Source organism: Meles meles, chromosome 16, assembly GCF_922984935.1.
Source record: "Meles meles chromosome 16, mMelMel3.1 paternal haplotype, whole genome shotgun sequence".
Classification (NCBI taxonomy): Eukaryota; Metazoa; Chordata; class Mammalia; order Carnivora; family Mustelidae; genus Meles; species Meles meles.
Window position 1 is genome coordinate 67,212,480 of NC_060081.1, and position 17,887 is coordinate 67,230,366.

General features: G+C 46.8%; 1 protein-coding gene across 7 annotated transcripts in view; it reads left to right on the top strand.

The window, feature by feature from the left end:
- The window catches only part of TTPAL (alpha tocopherol transfer protein like), a 38,177-nt gene that overhangs the window by 15,532 nt on the left and 4,758 nt on the right, over positions 1–17,887 (top strand). For 3 of the 7 annotated variants that reach the window (XM_045980709.1, XM_045980710.1, XM_045980711.1), the window contains 3 exons: positions 11,148–11,607; positions 13,982–14,175; positions 16,244–16,354. In XM_045980709.1, the coding sequence (XP_045836665.1) occupies positions 11,163–11,607; positions 13,982–14,175; positions 16,244–16,354 (750 nt within the window). In that variant the 5' untranslated portion in view covers positions 11,148–11,162. Of the gene's footprint in view, positions 1–4,811; positions 8,488–11,147; positions 11,608–13,981; positions 14,176–16,243; positions 16,355–17,887 lie in introns of those variants that run through there. The other 4 variants (XM_045980705.1, XM_045980708.1, XM_045980706.1 and 1 more) reach the window with 4 other exon arrangements.

The following is a 17,887-nucleotide window of genomic DNA, read 5'->3' on the forward strand; positions in this document are numbered from 1 at the left end:
CCATTTTGCCTATTTAAAAAAAAAAAAAAAAAAACTTAATCTGTGTCTTAACCCATAGATTTCCCCCCGTATCTCTTTCTTTTCCTTGTAGTCTATCTGTTATGCTGTTTGACCCATAGACTTTCTCAAAGTCTGGATTTTTGTCTACTACATCTTCACAGTCCAATTCAACATGGCCCTTGCCCTCCGCATTTCCTGTGTATTAGCAGCTGAGTCAGTTTCCATCCCTCTGGCATGATTATAGGTGGTTCTGTCTTCTTTTATCAAGAAGAACATACACCGCTAGAGTTTGCTGTTCCTTGATATTAGCTGCTATTGTGTACGACGGCTACTACACTAATTCATGGCAGGGTGCAAAACTGCAATATTGTATCATTTTGTTTTCCTGTATCATTTGTAATAATTTTATAAGAAGATTTTTTCTTCATCTATTACTTGGTCGCCCAAGTAGTATAGTTCATATAAGAAAAGTGGAACAAATACTTGATTTTTCTGTTTTATTTACATAACTTTTAAGAATGTAATTTGTTTCTATACCATCTTCAGAAGGTGATCAGTTAGCGTTTTTTGCCGAAGATCACCATGAGCTTATTAAATTTTTGATGCATTTAACTCGATTGCAATTACAATCTTTGCTGCAGCTGAAGTTGTACCAACACCAGGCTGGTTCCCAAGTCCGCTTGATAGCCTCAGTGGCTTCCTTGTTAACTGGTATGACAAGATATCCCAGGCTAATCTTTTATATTTCCTGCCACACATCTAGAATCAGCAATTTCTCCAAAAGGTCCCTCTATTTTCTTAAGTAGAAAAAGGCATTGCAAGACTATAAGATGAGTGTTATGTATGCTCACTGCTACTAGATTAGCCATTATTTCTAGGCCTTTTTAGTAATAGAATTAGGTATTTTATATAAATATAGACATAGATTTTATATATTTATTAATATAGATTATAGAGTATATATATATATGTAAACCTCCCACATATATATCAGGGGATGCAAAATTTGAAAGTTTTGAGTCGCCTGGGTGGCTCAGTGGGTTAAAAGCCTCTGCCTTTGGCTCAGGTCATGATCCCATGGTCCTGGGATCGAGCCCTACATCGGGCTCTCTGCTCAGCAGGGAACCTGCTTCCCCCTCTCTCTCTGCCTGCCTCTCTGCCTATTTGTGATCTCTGTCAAATAAACAAATAAAATCTTTAAAACTTTTTTGAAAGGTTCTACAATAACTGATTCGCCACTTTTTACATGCAACAATCTCAGAATAACAGCAGGAAAATTGCTGCTACCAGCCAGAATACCAGAAATGGATACAAAACTGTTCACAGCCACTGTGCCCCTTCCCCACCACTTTGGAGGACTGTGCTACAACCACACTGTTAGAGCATATAGGCACTTTAAACTTCGTTTTTCTTTTAACTATCATCTAGTGTTACTTTTCCAAGTAAATAATCACTGAGTGCTTACGACCAGTCCTGGTGGCAATGTCTCTCCAAACGTGTCGTTGGGCTTCCACTCTTTCTTGGTAGACAACCCAGGAAGAGCTCGTGGGAAAAATACTGAGTGTTTGCAAGGTAAGAATGGGTCTTCATAGAAGGTCAGTTTTGCTGGATATAAATTGTTGGTTCGTACTTTCTTTGAGTATCTTACCTATATTATACCGTTTCCTTCTGCCTTAAAGTACTGCTGTTGAAGGGCGTCTGGGTGGCTCAATGGGTTAAAGCCTCTGCCTTCAGCGCAGGTCATGATCCCAGGGTCCTGGGATCGAGCCCCACTCAGGCTCCCTGCTCAGCAGGAAGCCTGCTTCCCTTCCTCTGTCTCTGCCTGCCTCTCTGCCTGCTTGTGATCTCTGTCAAATAAATAAATAAAATCTTAAAAAAAAAGTATCGCTGTTGAAGATTCTGATGAGAATATCACTTTATTTCTTTTTTGTCTGCATGCCCGGGGCGCCTAAAGAATTCTTTCTTTCTCTTTAAAAACCAGTAATTTTATAAATGTGTGCCTTGGTATTGGTTGTTCTGGGTCGATGATGTATTCCTTGCTTTGTTTTTGGTTTTTGCTGTTTCTTTGTCATATTTTTCCCTTCAGTGACTCCTCTTATTCCTAAGTTAGATTTTCATTTCCAAACTTCAGTATTTGTGCTTTCCCCTCAAATTCTTTTATCTCATTTTACTTTAATTTTTAAAAATTGTCCCCCTTTCACTTTCTATTTAGCTCAACTATCTGTTGATTATATTTTTTCATTTGCTCTTATATTTCGTTTAGTTCACTTTTATTTTTAAAAATAATTTTTCCTTTATCTCTGGTTCTTTCATGAGTTGGCACCTGGTTTCTGAATTTCTGTAGTTCTGATTTATGTTGTTCTCTTTTTTCTTATATCATTTTGTTCATGTTTTTATCTTGCTTTACTTTCTCTCTTTTTTTTAAATTAAATGTCTTTCTAGTTGGCTTTCATTGTCTGTAGGGCTGTTATTCTGCTCTTTCTTCTTTTCTCTCCTGCTTTCTCTCTCTCTCCTCTTCTTCCTCTTCTTCCTCCTCCTACTTCTTCTTTTTTTTTTTTAAGATTTTATTTATTTATTTGACAGAGAGAAAGATCACAAGTAGGCAGAGAGGCAGGCAGAGAGAGAGGAGGAAGCAGGCTCCCTGCGGGGCAGAGAGCCCGATGCGGGGCTCGATCCCAGGACCCTGAGATCATGACCTGAGCCGAAGGCAGCGGCTTAATCCACTGAGCCACCCAGGCGCCCCTCCTCCTACTTCTTTAAGCCATCTTGTTTTCCTAGGATTTGACTTCAGTACTTTTCCATTGCTCATTTTTTAAAAAAAAAAGATTTTATTTATTTACTTGACAGAGAGAGACACAGTGAGAAAGGGAACACAAGGAGAGGGAGTGGGAGAGGGAGAAGTAGGCTTCTGGCCAAGTAGGGAACCCCATGCGGGGCTCAACCCCATGCGGGGCTCAATCCCAGGACTCTGGGATCAGGACCTGAGCTGAAGGCAGACGCCTAACGACTGAGTCACCAAGGCACCCCTCCATTGTTCTTTTTTTTTTTTTTTTTAAGATTTTTTTATTTATTTAGTTGACAGACATCATAAGTAGGCAGAGAGGCAGGCAGAGGGAGAGGAGGAAGCAGGCTCCCTGCTGAGCAGAGAGCGGGATGTGGGGCTTGATTCCAGGACCCTGGGATCATGACCCAAGCCAAAGGCAGAGGCTTTAACCCACTGAGCCACCCAGGCGCCCCTCCATTGCTCATTTTTACATGAAATTAGTTTTTCTGAACATTCAAGAGGAGGCTTGGTTAAGAAAACTTTTGTATTTTCACAGAGCTCCCCCTTCTGTTGTTTCTGCATATTGTTAACAAAAATCTCACTTTACCTCTGAGGTTTCCGGCTCTGTTCTCCTCCCCCGCGTTCGTCTAGCTCAGTTATTTCCTTGATTTCTGCTTCCCTATCCTGCTCCATTGCAAGGAGTTTCCTTTCCTTTCCAGAAGTTTCTCAGCATGGGGCCTGTCCTAGAAGGAAGTTTTGATGGTCTTTTCTGGAATTCACGAGTATTGAACTCCATCGGCCCTTAGGGCTCATGGCAGACCCCTTACCCTTCCCCAGTTGGAGCTGGCAAAACCCTTCCCAGTTTTGGCTGCTGTTTCCAAATTGCCCGCTGTGCTTTCCCACAAATAGATGTTGCAATCTGGAGACTCCAGTTCTTAGGTCTGTTAGATACCTTGTTGCTTCCCTGGTGTACCTCCTCCCAGAGGCACTAGGGGCACTCAGGCCTCCTAGCTGTTGCTGATTTGTCCGCAGTCCTTTGTTCCTGGAGTTCCTGAAAATACCTTGTCACCTAGCTCTGTTGCAAATGTGGGTATGGAATTTTGTTTCTGTTTTTATGTGGGAACTTGGGAGGATTTAAATCTGGGTTGTGTACCGTTGCCGTCATCTTACCAGAACTTGCCAGCTGCTATCATTTTACAGATGAGGAAACTGAACCCCACGGTCAGTTTCTCAAAATCACACAGCGAATGACAGGGGGTAAATGTATGTGAGCGCACCTGCCATCCAGCCTGGTACACAGAAGGTGTTTAATACAGACTATTTTCTCCCTGTCTCCCTTACTCTTACTTCTTCCTTCCTGCTTCCACCAGCCAGTGTCCCTTCAGGATTCTGTTGACAGTTAAATGAGATTATTCGGGCAAAGAGTTCGTGGCACTGCCCACCCCCCAAAAAAATGAAAGAAAGAAAAGAAAAGGTGTTGAATCAGTGGTAGCTGTTAAGAGAGCGTTTGTAGTTGAAGAAACCAAGGTAAGTAATTGTTCCGAGGTTCCCCAGATGACTCGTGTCTGGTTGACCAGAAGACAGCTTTCTTTTTCTATACCAGTGGTTCTCAGCTGGGGAAATTTTGTTCCCTAGCTCGTATTTGGCAATGTCTGAAGGCATTTTTGCTTCTCACCACTGTAAGTGTGGGGTGCTACCCTCAAAAAAGACTTGCACAGCCCCAAAGGTCAATAATGTTGCGGATGAGAAACTATGTCCTATATCATGGTGCTATCCTAAATAACCCTTACCTTAGAATCAATACTAAAACCGGTTCTAGCAGATCATCTGAAGTGAGAACCACATGCTTTGAAAAAAAGATAGAGGGGCACCTGGGGGGCTCAGTCAGTTGGGCGCCTGCCTTCGGCTCAGGTCATGATCTCAGGGTCCTGGGACTGAGCCCCACATTGGGCTCCCTGCTCAGCAGGGAGTCTGCATCTCCCTCTCCCTCTGCCCCTCCCACTACTCATGCTCTGTCTCTTTCCCTCTCTGTCTCAAATTAATAAATACAAATCTTTAAAAAAAAAAAAGATAGAGAACAGTGGTAGGTCAGGCATTTCTGGCCTCCTCTAGCACATATCCAATGGTCAGACTTCTTTCTTCAGAGACTGGGTGAACTTAGGAGGGCAGGGTGTGTGGAGCCCTCCAAACCAAGATACAGTACAAGCTGCCCTCCCTCCAGTCACTTTTCTGCTCTCCATCAGGGCAGTCATCAGGAGTTAGCAGACATGTCATGATCCAATGTACGAGACTGCACGTGCCATTCTACTGACTCCTTCTAAGGACTCCCTAGACAGTGGGACACATACCCCCATTTTACCCACAAGGGAATAGAGCTTTCGAGGAGTAGTTCCAAGTGAGTTACTTCTGAGTGCAGAAAAGTAAGAGACAAGTTCAAATCCCAGCTCAGTCTTGGAGTCATCATGTGACCAAGGGCAATTTCTTCTTCTCTGAGCCTGCTTCCCAACCTGTGAGAACAAAGAGGAAAAGTAGCCTCTAAGGCCAAGTAAAATTTGGGCCTGTGCTGTCATACAGACGTAGGCTCAAACCCAGTTCTTTTATTGACTCTACTGAGCCCCTAGGCAAGTGATTTTCCCTTTCTGGGTTTCAGTTTCCCCATCCAGTTCACAGGGTTGTAGTAATTGAAATCACACAAACAATTTAGCACAGTACCTAGTATCTGGTGTCTATAAACTCTCAAAAAGCAATTATCTGCCACTCTTCTAATCCTAAGATAACCTGGTGTCGTGATATGTAACCAAAAATATTGGTCCTCAATTGAGGATGGGACAGGGACTTCTGGGGTATCTCTGAATTGCCTCCCAACAAACCCTCCCCTGCCCTTGAGACAGGTTCTAGTCATAGGTTCTTCTCCTCCTGCTGGCAGTATCTGGGATTGCAACCTGGACATTCCACCAATGGGTTCTGGTCTTGGTAGAGGAGAGGAGGTTCTTCCAATGACTAAGACACCATGTTTCGGACAGGATTATCCCTTGCCCTTTGCCATGGGAGCTGCCATTTGTAAAAACACTTTCTGTTTTCTGTTCGCCTGGCAAGGAGCAAGGTTTTTTCCTCCTGTGAGCTTATTTAATCAGCTTTTTTGCCCGTAAGGAACTAGAGGCTTTAGAAATTTGAGTGACTTGGCTACGGTCACACAGTTGGACATGGGGTTGCTGGATTGTGGTGGGCTGAATAACGACACGCAAAGATATCCTTGTCCTAATCTCCAGAGCCTGTTATTATCTTATCCTGTATGATAAAAGGAACTTTGAAGATGTGATTCAGTTAAGGCTCTTGAGATGGGAGATGATCCTAGATTATCTGGGCGGGTCCAGTGTAATCACAAGAGGCCTTATAAGAGGGAGGCAGGACACATTGTATCTGTATCAACGATAATGTATTGCACACTTAAAAGATTGTTAAGAGGGTAGATCTCATGTTAAGTGCTCTCACCACAAGAAAAATTTTTAAAAAATTTAAAAGAGGAACTTGAGGTTCAGAGTCAGTAGTAGATGTTCCAACAGAAGTAAGAGGCTGGAGTAACTTTGAGAAATGAGCTATGAGCTGTGGAATGCAAGTGGCCTCTAGAAGCTAAAAAGGTAAAGTCCCCTTTAGTCCTTAAAGTCCCCAATGTACCCCTTAAAGTCCCCAAAGAGACTGCATCCCTGTTAACACCTTAATTTTAGACTTCTGACTCGCAGAACTGTAAAAGAATAAATTTGTGTTGTTTCAAGTCACCACGTTTGTAGCAATTTGTTACAGCACTGATAGGGAACTAATACATAAATCTTGGGGGGGGGGTAAAACCCCAAACAAACAAAACACAGGATGTCCAGTTAAACTCGAATTTCTGATGGATAATTTATTTTTTAGTATAAGTATATCCCAAAGGTTGCATGAGACATACTTACACTTAAAAAGGAATTGTTGTTTATCTGAAATTCAAATTTAACTGAGTACTCTGTATTTTATCCTAGAAGTGGTGAACACCAGAGCAGGAGTCAAAACTTATGACTCCTGGGCTCCGCTACTTTCCTGGACAGTCTGGGATCTGGCAAAAATTGACATCTTCTTGTGGCCCTCATGGGTCAGTTCCCACCTCCCAGAGCTCCTCTTGCCTCTGGGGTCAGGAAAGGAAAGGATTGTTTAAGGTCATCTCTTGGATACACCTTGGGGCTCTCAGTCCTCCCAGGCCACGGAATTTCTCTCTACAAATGATTTCGAGTCTTTACTCTGCTTGAAAGAGCGACCTAGGAGCTTGGTCTCAAAGCCATAGTTGCATGAAATGTATGTTGGGGCGGGTGTCCGGCTGATGGCGCTGGGGTTAAATGAACTGGGGGTGGGGCAGGAACACTTTTTCAAGCTACCACTTTCTGAAGGGGACTTTTTGAGTCCCAAAGCAGGACACAAGTAATTATTCAATGGGGATTTCAAAGCAAGAACCATTTAACATATGAGGAAACTGAGGCCTGCAGTCACTGAGTTACAGACAGACAGATGTCCGCTGAATTGGCATCTCCCCTTTTGCAGCAGCCAGTCCTGATGGCAGCTGCTGTGGGAAGAATCCTGGGACGCTAATCCCCCAGGGTCTAGGTCGGAAGCCCCTTACACTTCATTGACTGCCAATTTCCCTTCCATGAAATAGGGGCATTCCATAAATATGAGGATTTAAAGGACAGCGGATATAAAACACCAGGTACATAGTAGTATGTTCTCGGAAACCGCAGCTTCTTTCCTTCTTTCTCCGGGCCTCTTTTTCCCCATCTGTACCACCCAAAGCAGCTCCCGCTCCCCCTGACCCTCCCAACTAATCTCTCCGCAGGCCTGACGCCTCCAGCGCGCGGACTTGGCCACTAGGTGGGGACAGAGGGCCGGCACTGCGGCGAAATATTGCACATGCGCAATCACGGGCGGTGCCTCGCCTTCCCACGCCCCACGGACGTCACTTCCGGCTCGAGGGGCCGGGCCGGCCGGGCAGGGAGTGCGGGTCGGGTCTGTGCGCGTTGCCGGACGAGGCTCCCGCAGCCGATGTACCCGCGCTCCGCCCGGTAGCCCGGCCGGTGAGTGCCCGCGGGTCCTTCCGTGTGTCATGGGGGTCGGGGAGAGGGACCCCTGAAGGGGAGGGATAACCGGAAGTTAAGGGACTCAAGGAGAGAGACCCCAGGAAATGGGGACACCTGGGGAAGGGGTGACAGCCGGAAGTGGGGGGCCTCAGAAGGTTGTCAACGGGACATGGGGTCTCTGGGGCTCAAGGAGCGATGGCCTTCTGGCCTCTTGGTGGGGTGGGGAGGAAGGCGATGCTCACAACATGATGGGCTGCAGGTGAGGAAGATTCCAGGCTTCACCGTAACAAATGGTGTTTGCACCCATCCATACGCCCACCCATCATTTCATTCTCGAGACTGAGTCCTGCTGTGAGCCTGATACGACCGAGGCCCTGTAGATTAAGCAGGAATCTCCAGGTGGAGGGGTAGAGCCCAGAGCGGGGCTAGACACGTCCTCGCTGTGCCTCACTAGGTGTGTACCCTCCGGGCACATCACTTAACCTCCCGTCGTCCGCTAATATTTGCAGAGCACCGTCATGTGCCAGGCTAGGCCTCTAGACTCTAGGCCTAGTGGACACGACAGTGGACACTGTACAGTGTGTCAGCACACTGTACTGGACACTACAGTCTGTCTCCCAGGTAAGCACTGCATTGGGATTACAGGCATCTGTTGGTGACTCCCATGGAAACAGCCCAGGGTGGGTCCTATGAACCGGGATGGTTGTTTCATTCTTCACTTAGCATTCCTCCGCCAAGCAAATACTTTTTCAGAATGAAATATATTTCACTCAGCAAATATTTATGGAGTGCAGACTATGTGTCTGACACTTTGTTAGATGATGGGTTTAGGGTGATGAACAAGATAGATATAGATGTAGCCCACAAATTGCCTGTAGACAATTACAACAGAAGGAGAGTGCTATGCCAAAGACCTCCTGGTGGGGAAGCTCCTACCCTGGCCTGGAGGTTGGAGAAGGCTTCCTGCTTCAGGTACCATCATCTTTTACCTAGGATACTGCAGTAGCTTCTGAATGGTCTCTTTACTTCTGTCCTTGTCCCTTTACAATCAATTTGCAAGACAGCCGAGCAATCCTTTAAAATAGAAATCTGATCATGTCACTCTACTCAGAGCGGTCCCACCAAACTCTGTAAAAGTCAGAGTTCCTACTTGCCCTCAAAACCCTATATACCAGTGGGGTCCCCGGACCTCTGTAAATTCATCTGCTAATATTCTCCACCTTGTTCATTAGGCTGTAGCCATAGTGGCCTCCTCTCTGTTCTTTAAAAAACAAAACAAAACAAAAAAAACAGGTGTGTTCCTGCCTCTGGCTTTGCCCTTGTTCTCCTCCCAGATGTCATACTGGCTTGCTCCCTCATCTTTGCTCAAATGTGATTTGCATGAACAAATCATCCATAACCATCCTATTTAAAATTGTAATCCCTATTCCCAGGTACCTCTAACCCTCCTCCCTGCTTTACTTCTCCCCATAGCACTTTCGTCTGTTAGATTATATAGTTTAGCTTGCTTATGGTCTGTTTCTCCCACTAGAATCTAAGGTCAACAAAGGCACAATTTTTTGTTGTTGTCGTTCACTGATTTGTCCTCAGTGCCAGGAGGAGGGCCTGGTACATGGTAAGTACTCAGTATTTGTTGAATGCACGAAGTGGCATCTAATTGGGATTTTAGGATGAATCAGTTTTGGTCAGGTGAGGAGCCGGAGGAAGAACAAGCCAGCCAGAGGAAACAGGATGTGAGCAAGACAAGAAAACACAGCTTTGGGAGGAAATGAAAGCAGCTGGGTGGGGCTGGAGGTTAGAATGCGAGGAATGGAGTGGGCATTCCTAAGATTTCGGGGGAGGGACCTGGGCACTAGCTTTGTGCAGAGGCTCCTGAGATGTGCTCTGTTCTCCTTGAGCTTGGAGTCAGGGACCAGTGGTGTCTGTGGACAGGAGCTTGGGCTTTAGAACTGGACAGCTGCTGCTACCTTATTCCTGGGATATGTAAAGCAGCTGTTTTGTTTTTGTTTTTTATTCAGTAAATGTGTTCAGATATTCCAAGAAGCAGAAATCAGGATGAGGGTGAGATCAGGCATGCAAGAAATCAATTGGAAGAAGCACCTGTGAAGCAGAAAAGGGAGGGGAGCTGCAGAAGCTGCAGGGAGAGCTTCAGACAGTGACAGAAGTCCAGCCACCCCGGGAAGGAGGTTTGGACACGGAGTCATGGACTGCCAGGCAGTTCCACAGAAGGTTCAGGCTGAACCTCAAGGCAAAGTTAGAGGAGGCCCACATTTCACTCAGTCATTGGGGGCAGTCTGTGGAAAGTGGCATCCTCTGGACGAAGGATGCAGGGGGACAGCAGCTGGGGCCGTCCCTCAGTTATGCTCCAGGGAGAGCCAGCCAGCCCAGTTTCACAGCCATCATGCTAAGTCATATGTGTGTGGGCAAAAAAAGTCAAACAGTACAGGAAAAAGTCTCTCTCCCTCCTTAAGTATCCTGTGGTCCAGTACTCTTCCCTAGAGGAACCCACTGGGAACAGGTTTTTTTTTTTGGTATTTCCTTACAGAAATTTTAGGTGCACTCAGCATATAGATATATATTTTTAAAATATGAGATGATCTTACGCACACTGTTCTGCAACTTGCTCTTTTCCTTAATGTGTCAGTTCATAAAAACCTGCCTGATTCCTTTCCATGAGTGATAGTATCCCATTCTTGGGATGATATTATTTAACCAGTCTCCAGCTGGTTTGCAGTTAAAGTATTTCCCGTCCTGTCCCCTTATAATCGTACTTGCAGTGATCCTCCTCGTGTGTATTTTGCACACACACACGCAAGTATATGTCCCCGAAGCAGGATGCTGAGCCAAAGGGTGTGTGGTTTTAAATTTTGATAGAGATCGACAAACTGCCCTCTGACTAGGCTAGGCCAGTCTGTTCTCTGACCCACAGCAAGCATCTCAGCGCCCATTTTGCATTCTCGCCAATCTGACTTTGAGAGTTGTTTTAGTTCACATTTCTCGAATTACGCGTAGGTCGAGCAACCATCCGTACATCTGGAAGCAAGGCCGCGGCGTGGGGTGGGGAGTGTGTGTCTCCTGCTGCAGCTGCCCAGGGGCCTCGGTGGGGATCCTCCCTCTGTTTGGTCTGGGGTGGGACCTGGGTACAGGGTTCTGAGCCACTTCATTCCAGCTTAGCACCCCCACTCTGACCGAAGTGCCCCTCCCCCTGCCCCACATGGAGCTGCCCTGAAGTGAGTGGCTCCGGGCTTTGTTCACTTGGCTCAGGGTTTGTGTTTTGGCAGGGATCCTGGTAGCTAATGTCAGAAGAAAGTGACTCTCTGCGAACCAGCCCCTCTGCGGCCTCGCTCTCCGAAAATGAGCTGCCGCCGCCAGCCGAGCCTCCCGGCTATGTGTGCTCGCTGACGGAGGACCTGGTCACCAAAGCCAGGGAGGAGCTGCAGGAGAAGCCGGAATGGAGACTTCGAGACGTGCAGGCCCTCCGTGACATGGTGCGGAAGGAGTGCCCGAACCTGAGCACCAACCTGGACGACGCCTTCCTGCTGCGCTTCCTCCGGGCCCGCAAGTTCGATTACGACCGAGCCCTGCAGCTCCTGGTCAGTTACCACAGCTGCAGGAGAAGCTGGCCCGAGGTCTTCAACAACCTGAAGCCCTCGGCCTTAAAGGATGTCCTCGCTTCGGGATTCCTCACCGTGCTGCCCCACACCGACCCCCGGGGCTGCCACATCCTGTGCATGCGCCCAGGTACTCCCCGAGACGGTGGGCAGGGGCCCACATGCCCTGCTCTGTGTGGGATGCGTGTGCCCCGCACCCTCTCTCCCATGCCCCGTCTTCCTTGCCTTCTCCCCGGTTTGCTCAAAGCTCTTTTGATGACAGATGACAAAAAGCTACTCATCCTGGCTTAGGAAAAAAGGAAGGAGTTAGTCTGATGAAACAGGAGCCTCCCGCAGAACCGGTGAGACAAAAGTGTAGCTGCTTTCCCAGGGCCCCGGGCCCCAGAACCAGAATCCAGTTCATTCCCCGATCCGGAACTAAGCTAGCCATTCTCCTTGTCTCTGCCTCTGTCCATCTGTGTACCCCTCTGGGCCACACATTTCTGCTGTGCGGTGTGTATCTTCTTGACTCTTCTTCTGTAGACTGGCTTTTGCTGCCTCCATGCCCCTGGCAAGGTCTCCTACCCCTTAGTGCCCAGGCTCCCTGGGCCACCCAGTTAAGTTCCTCCATGGAAATTCCCAATTTCTAGCATGGAGAATCTAATGGGCTGAGAAAGCAGCCCGGATCATAGGGTACAAACAGGCCTGCCCCGTCCCTCCTTTGTGAGTAGGTGAGGCAGGCATCAGTGGGGGCCGGGCGGGTGACTGGAAGGGTGTCCGTCCATCTGCCACATGCCTCTTCCACTTTTCCCTCCTTTCCTCTCCCGCCATTCCTCTACTTTGTTAAGCCATTGATTCACTCTAGATTCACTTTTTGATCTCAATACTTACTGATGGTAATCAGGACATCTTCCATTTCTCTGGCAGTAGTTTTAATTAGGGGGACCAAATGTGCTATCAACTCGGGAGTGAAGGGACATTGTCCACTGATCCCCACCCCCACCGCCTTATCATTCTCTGTCAGACCAGATCAGAGACAAAATCTGAAAGTAAGATCGCAGTGTTCTCCCAACCAGAGCCAGGAGCAGAAGAACATGCCTGCGGGGAGCCCTCTTCTGCTCACGCGTACCTAGTCCTCTTGAAGGGATGCCTAACGGGGAGTGGAGACCTCCCTGCGCTGTCCTCTGTCTTAAAGCCACATCACTTCGGTCGTTTACCAAGCCCTTTTTGGAAACCAAACCATCCTCTTGAGCCTTTGCTGTGTACCAGGCACAGTGTTAGCTGCTGAACCTGCTGTTTTTACCTTTCCAAAATTAGGGTGGTTTATTTTAAAATAAGCAATGCATTGGAGATTTTAGGGCACCAGCAGACCTAGGAACCAGTCAGCAGGTTTTTCCCACTACTCCTCTGTACTCAACGCATAAGGATATTACAAAACAGGTTAGCACACTGGTTTCACCTCTTGGCTTACATGGTTTCAACACTTGGCGCTTGCGCGATTTCAACCCTTTGCTTGTGAGATGAATTCCGCCCCCCCCCCCCCCCGCCCTGTATATCTGGAGCAGAGCTAGACCCTTCCCACCAATGCAACTCTTTAGGGGGAGGCACCCTGAGGAGGTTTTGTTCTCAACTGGGTATTAGCTTTGCCTCTTCGGGACATACGTTCTTGAGAAGGATGACCTCCGGTTATGCAGAAGCAGGTGTAGTTGGCAGCAACATCCAACAGCAAGCTGGCATAGCTTTCCGACAAAGACTTTGTTCATAGGAATTTTGCACATATTACATATCCCCGTGGTGGCGGCAGTCATGCGGAGTTTCATCTGCCTAAGGAAAGGACACACAGGTGCTGGTAGGATTTTCTTGAGAACAGCGGTTTAACAGTCAAAAAGTTGTCGTTTCTTCCCAGCGAAAGGAAGGATTCCTTACATATACAGGGAATACTAAGGGAGCATCTTCCACGGTCGCAGAATGGAGTCCCCGTTGCCTGTTTGATCAGGCTGGGGTCATGCACTGTGGCCAGGAGGATGTAAGACCCGCATTGACCATGTCCGCCTCTGCCGCCAGGAGGCAGGTCACTGGTACCCAAACCGCAGGGCTAGCGTGGGAAGAAGTGGCTCGGGGCAGTGGTATGAAAATCTGGGCGCACATCTGTTGGCAGACAGCACAGATGACCATTAAGGTTAGTATTACGATCCCCTCCTACTTCTGAGGAGATGCGGGCTCAGAGTGAGGAAGGAACTCACGCAGCTGGTAAGATTCAAACCCCCGGGTGTGTCTGACTTCAGAGCCCCGGCTTTTAACTTCAGCGCTCAGTTGCATTTCCATTTCAGAACGTGCTGCTGCCTTTGGAATTAACATCAGCTGCTGCTAAGGTGTCCCATTTACTAACCTGAATAGAGTCATGCCGGTAGAGTATCTTTCTTTCCATTTTTAAACAAGAGTTCTAGCAAGGAGATAAATCCTGGCCTGTGATGACTTGTTCGCATTCATCTCTGTAACATTCCGTCCATTTCTTACGACCTCAGACAGATGGATACCGAGCAACTACCCAATTACTGAAAACATCCGAGCCATATATTTGACGTTAGAAAAACTCATTCAGTCTGAAGAAACCCAAGTGAATGGAATCGTGATTCTTGCAGACTACAAAGGAGTGAGCTTATCAAAAGCATCTCACTTTGGCCCTTTTATAGCCAAAAAGGTCATTGGCATCCTTCAGGTATGGCCCTTGTTTGTCGTGTACCTATTCTGTGGCGGTTTGGGCTTTTTCCCAGGGAGCCCTGTCTGTTCACCGCTGGGCTCACATAATACACAAACCCCACTTCTACAGTCTGAAAGATTCAAAAACATTATGGGAAGAAATGTAAATGTCCTGTTTACCACTCAACTCTCGTCAGATTCTCCAGTAGTTTCTGAGGTCCCTTTAGTCTGGGCAAGGTCAGCTTTAGGGCAAGAGAAAGGCTTTAGGTATGTTTTTTCTCTCTCCCTCCCTCCCCACCTCCCTCCCCCTCCTCCCCCTATCCCTCCTCCCCCCTTCTCTTTCTTTTCCCTTCTTCAGAAGACAGAGGAGCAATTCAAACAAGTGAAACTGAGAATTTGTGTTTCTGTCTGATGTGCTAGACCCTGCCCTGCCCTCTGGGACCTGGGGACAGGGAGCCTGTTGGACTGTTTTGGACAGGTGCTTTAACATCTTGTGTGTTATGTGTGGGTTTTTTTGTTTTTATTTTGAGAGAGAAAGTATGCACTCGCGCACGTGTGTATGGGGGCAAGGGCAGAGGGTAAGAGAGAATCTTTGCAGACTCCACCCCAGGTGCAGAGCCTAAGGCGGGGCTCCATCTCATGACGCTGAGATCACGACCTGAGCCGACATCAAGAGTTGGATGTTGGGGCGCCTGGGTGGCTCAGTGGGTTAAAGCCTCTGCTTTCGGCTCGGGTCATGATCTCAGGGTCCTGGGATCGAGCTCCACGTCGGGCTCTCTGCTCAGCAGGGAACTTGCTTCCTCCTCTCTCGCTCTCTGCCTGCCTCTCTGCCTACTTATGATCTCTCTCTGTCAAATAAATAGATAAAATCTTTGGGGGAGAAAAAAAAGTTGGATGCTCAACCAACTCAGCTCCCCCAGGCACCCTGTGTTTTAGAACTTAAGTGCAGGGCAACCCTCTTGTCCCCTTCCTCTTCGGGAGCTTTGTGCTATCACTTTGCTATTGCTCAATAAACCTTGCTTTACTGCCCACGAAAAAAAGTGTGGGGAACCAGAAAGTTCCTCCCCTATCTGCACAATGTTCAATGGTTTGCAAAGTGCTCCTACAATCATTACAACTCATTCAGTCCTACAGGGACTCCTCTGAGATAGACAAGGCAAAAATTACTTTTTCTCTCCAGTACATGTACTGCTGAAGCGAGCACGAATTCCTTTTTCTTTTTGATGGATAGGGACACAGCCCTTGCATGGGTAGCCTGGCCTGAGTCTTAACGGCTCTAACAGTTTGGCTCTTTGTTCCCTCTGACCGGGCCGTGGGTGCTGTCTCTCGTGAGCTGTGGGGCACCAGCGATAAAACAGTTTCCTTTGTGAATTCCGCAATGCATGTGAGCCCCTACTAGGTGCCAGGCTGATTATTTAAACATCAGTGTCCCATTTGGTCATCATCAGAAATGTGGAGCCAATACTCTGGCTTCCCTTAGCTTCCGTTCTTTTGATGCCCCATAGATTCAAGTATCAGGATAAGGAGTTTGGATCAGTGTTTTCTAGTCTCCTAAGGTGATCTGGGGGGAGAAAGTTCCAGGGTTAAACGTTTGGGAAATGTGGTTTAGCATGTCCCTTTCGTGAGAACACATTTGCACACGATAGTCCTGCAGCTCAGGAAACCCGTGTGACTACATAGCGTGCTATTCTCAAACTTACCTACCTACCGTGGAACCTTTTTTTGCATCACATCTAGTACCGTCCTAAGAAATACCCTTTGGTAACACCAATCCTGAAGGTCTGATGTTTGCCAGATCCAGCTACACAGACTCTGTTTTTTGTCCAGTTTTGTTTTTTGTTTTGTTTTTTTTGCCACCTGAGGAGCAGCCCTCCCTTTGTTGGCCTAAGACTAGGCCCTAAGACAGACCGTCTCTCTGAGGCTTATCTTCCTGGTTAGCCCCCACTTAAGCTGGCTTTGAGGAGGCCATGAGAATCAGACCAATCAGGCTGATTTGGGGGCCAAAGAAGATTTAAAGGAGGGAGGCTGGCTGTGGACTGTCTGTGGATGCCTCACCTGTTCTAACATCTCCTTCCCTTCCCCCACAGGATGGCTTCCCCATTCGGATAAAAGCAGTCCATGTCGTGAATGAACCTCGAATATTTAAAGGCATTTTTGCCATCATAAAACCATTTCTGAAGGAGAAAATAGCAAACAGAGTAAGTGATGATTCTATTGACCTGATCCTTTTTTTTTTTTTTTTTTTGGCTCCCTTATTTGTGACGTCAATAAACTTCTCTTAGTTTATTATTTTTGCCATGGGATGATTAATTTGGAAAGTACGGAGTTACAGATAAAATAAACGAGCAATCCTTTCTGTGAAAAGAAGATAAAATTAATAGTCTATAATATTTGGCCGAGGAGAGAGCAGAGTGGGCAGCTCTCCTGAGAGTTAAATGCTGTGTAGTCATTTAGACCTGTTATTGAATGTCCCGACCTGGGCACTGTGAACCAACATTGTATTTCTTGCATGAGAGGACAGGGAGAAGGGTAGTGTTGGGCAGGTAGTTATGGTGATGTCTTACTACAGCTCCTTGGGGTTTAAAAATGCTCTTTTAAGCCCTTCCGTTTACCAAATTTGTTATCTTGCTGTATCAAGTTTGTGGAATAATTCATGGTTTTTGAGATAGGTGAGTTTTAGCTTACCTGTTATTTAAGAAAGGATAGATGGCACATTGAAAGATGGTCTTCCTCTCTGACCTAAAAGAGCCACGTCTCACCCTTTGCTAGTACTGTGATTGCATGTGATGCCTGGTTTTTTATCCTCTTCTTCCCGAGGCCTAGGAACATTGTGGTCCCTCTAAAGGCTGGGTTTTAAATTTTGTACCTTTTTTTTCAAAGGATAAACAGAGAGAATCTCAAGGTTGCAAGGGAAGGACTTTAAAATAGAGACAGGGGGCACCTGGCTGGCTCAGTCGGTGGAACGTGCCATTCTTGATCTCAGGGTTGAAGTTCGAGCCCCACGTTGGGTATAGAGATTACTTAAAAAGAAAATCTTTACAAAAAAATCTTTACAAAAATAAGAGGATTTTACTTTATTTTTGTAAAGATTCTAGGCCCTTTCCCTGAAGATTTTAACTCCAGTTCAGGGGTGGAGCCCAGGAGTCTGTGCTTTTAAAATCTTCTTAGGTGATTCTGATACACAGTCAGGTTTGAGAATAATTTAGTGGCGTCCCTGTCTGGGTTTGAACCTCTCTCAGTACCTGGAGATCCTGTTTGGAACTTGCTTTTAAAGCCAAAGCAGCCTTTGGAACAGGCCTTTTATATCTATGAAATGACCTTATTTGTGATCCATAATCTTGTTCATTTTGTCCTTCATATGTTCATTCATTTAAAAATATCTGTCGATCAACTACTGTAGTGTACAAGTGTGTTCTAGATAAATAATACAGACTAAAATCTCTGCCTCCAGGGGAGCTTACGTGCTAGAGAGAGAGAGAGAGACATGGCCAGTGGATGTATATTCTCTAGAATTAAGATGTGATAAGTGCTGTGGAGAAAAATGAAGCAGAGAAAGGGGCCAGTACAGAAGAGGGGCAAGGGGTTGTAGCATTCAGTAGGGGGGTTAGGGATGGCGTCAGTGAGAAGCTGGCCTTTGAGCAAAGACTTGGCGGAGGTGAGGGAGGGATCTGCTGACAGATCTCGGAGGACCAGCAGCGACGCTGTCCTGAGGTGGGAGCACACCGGGCTTG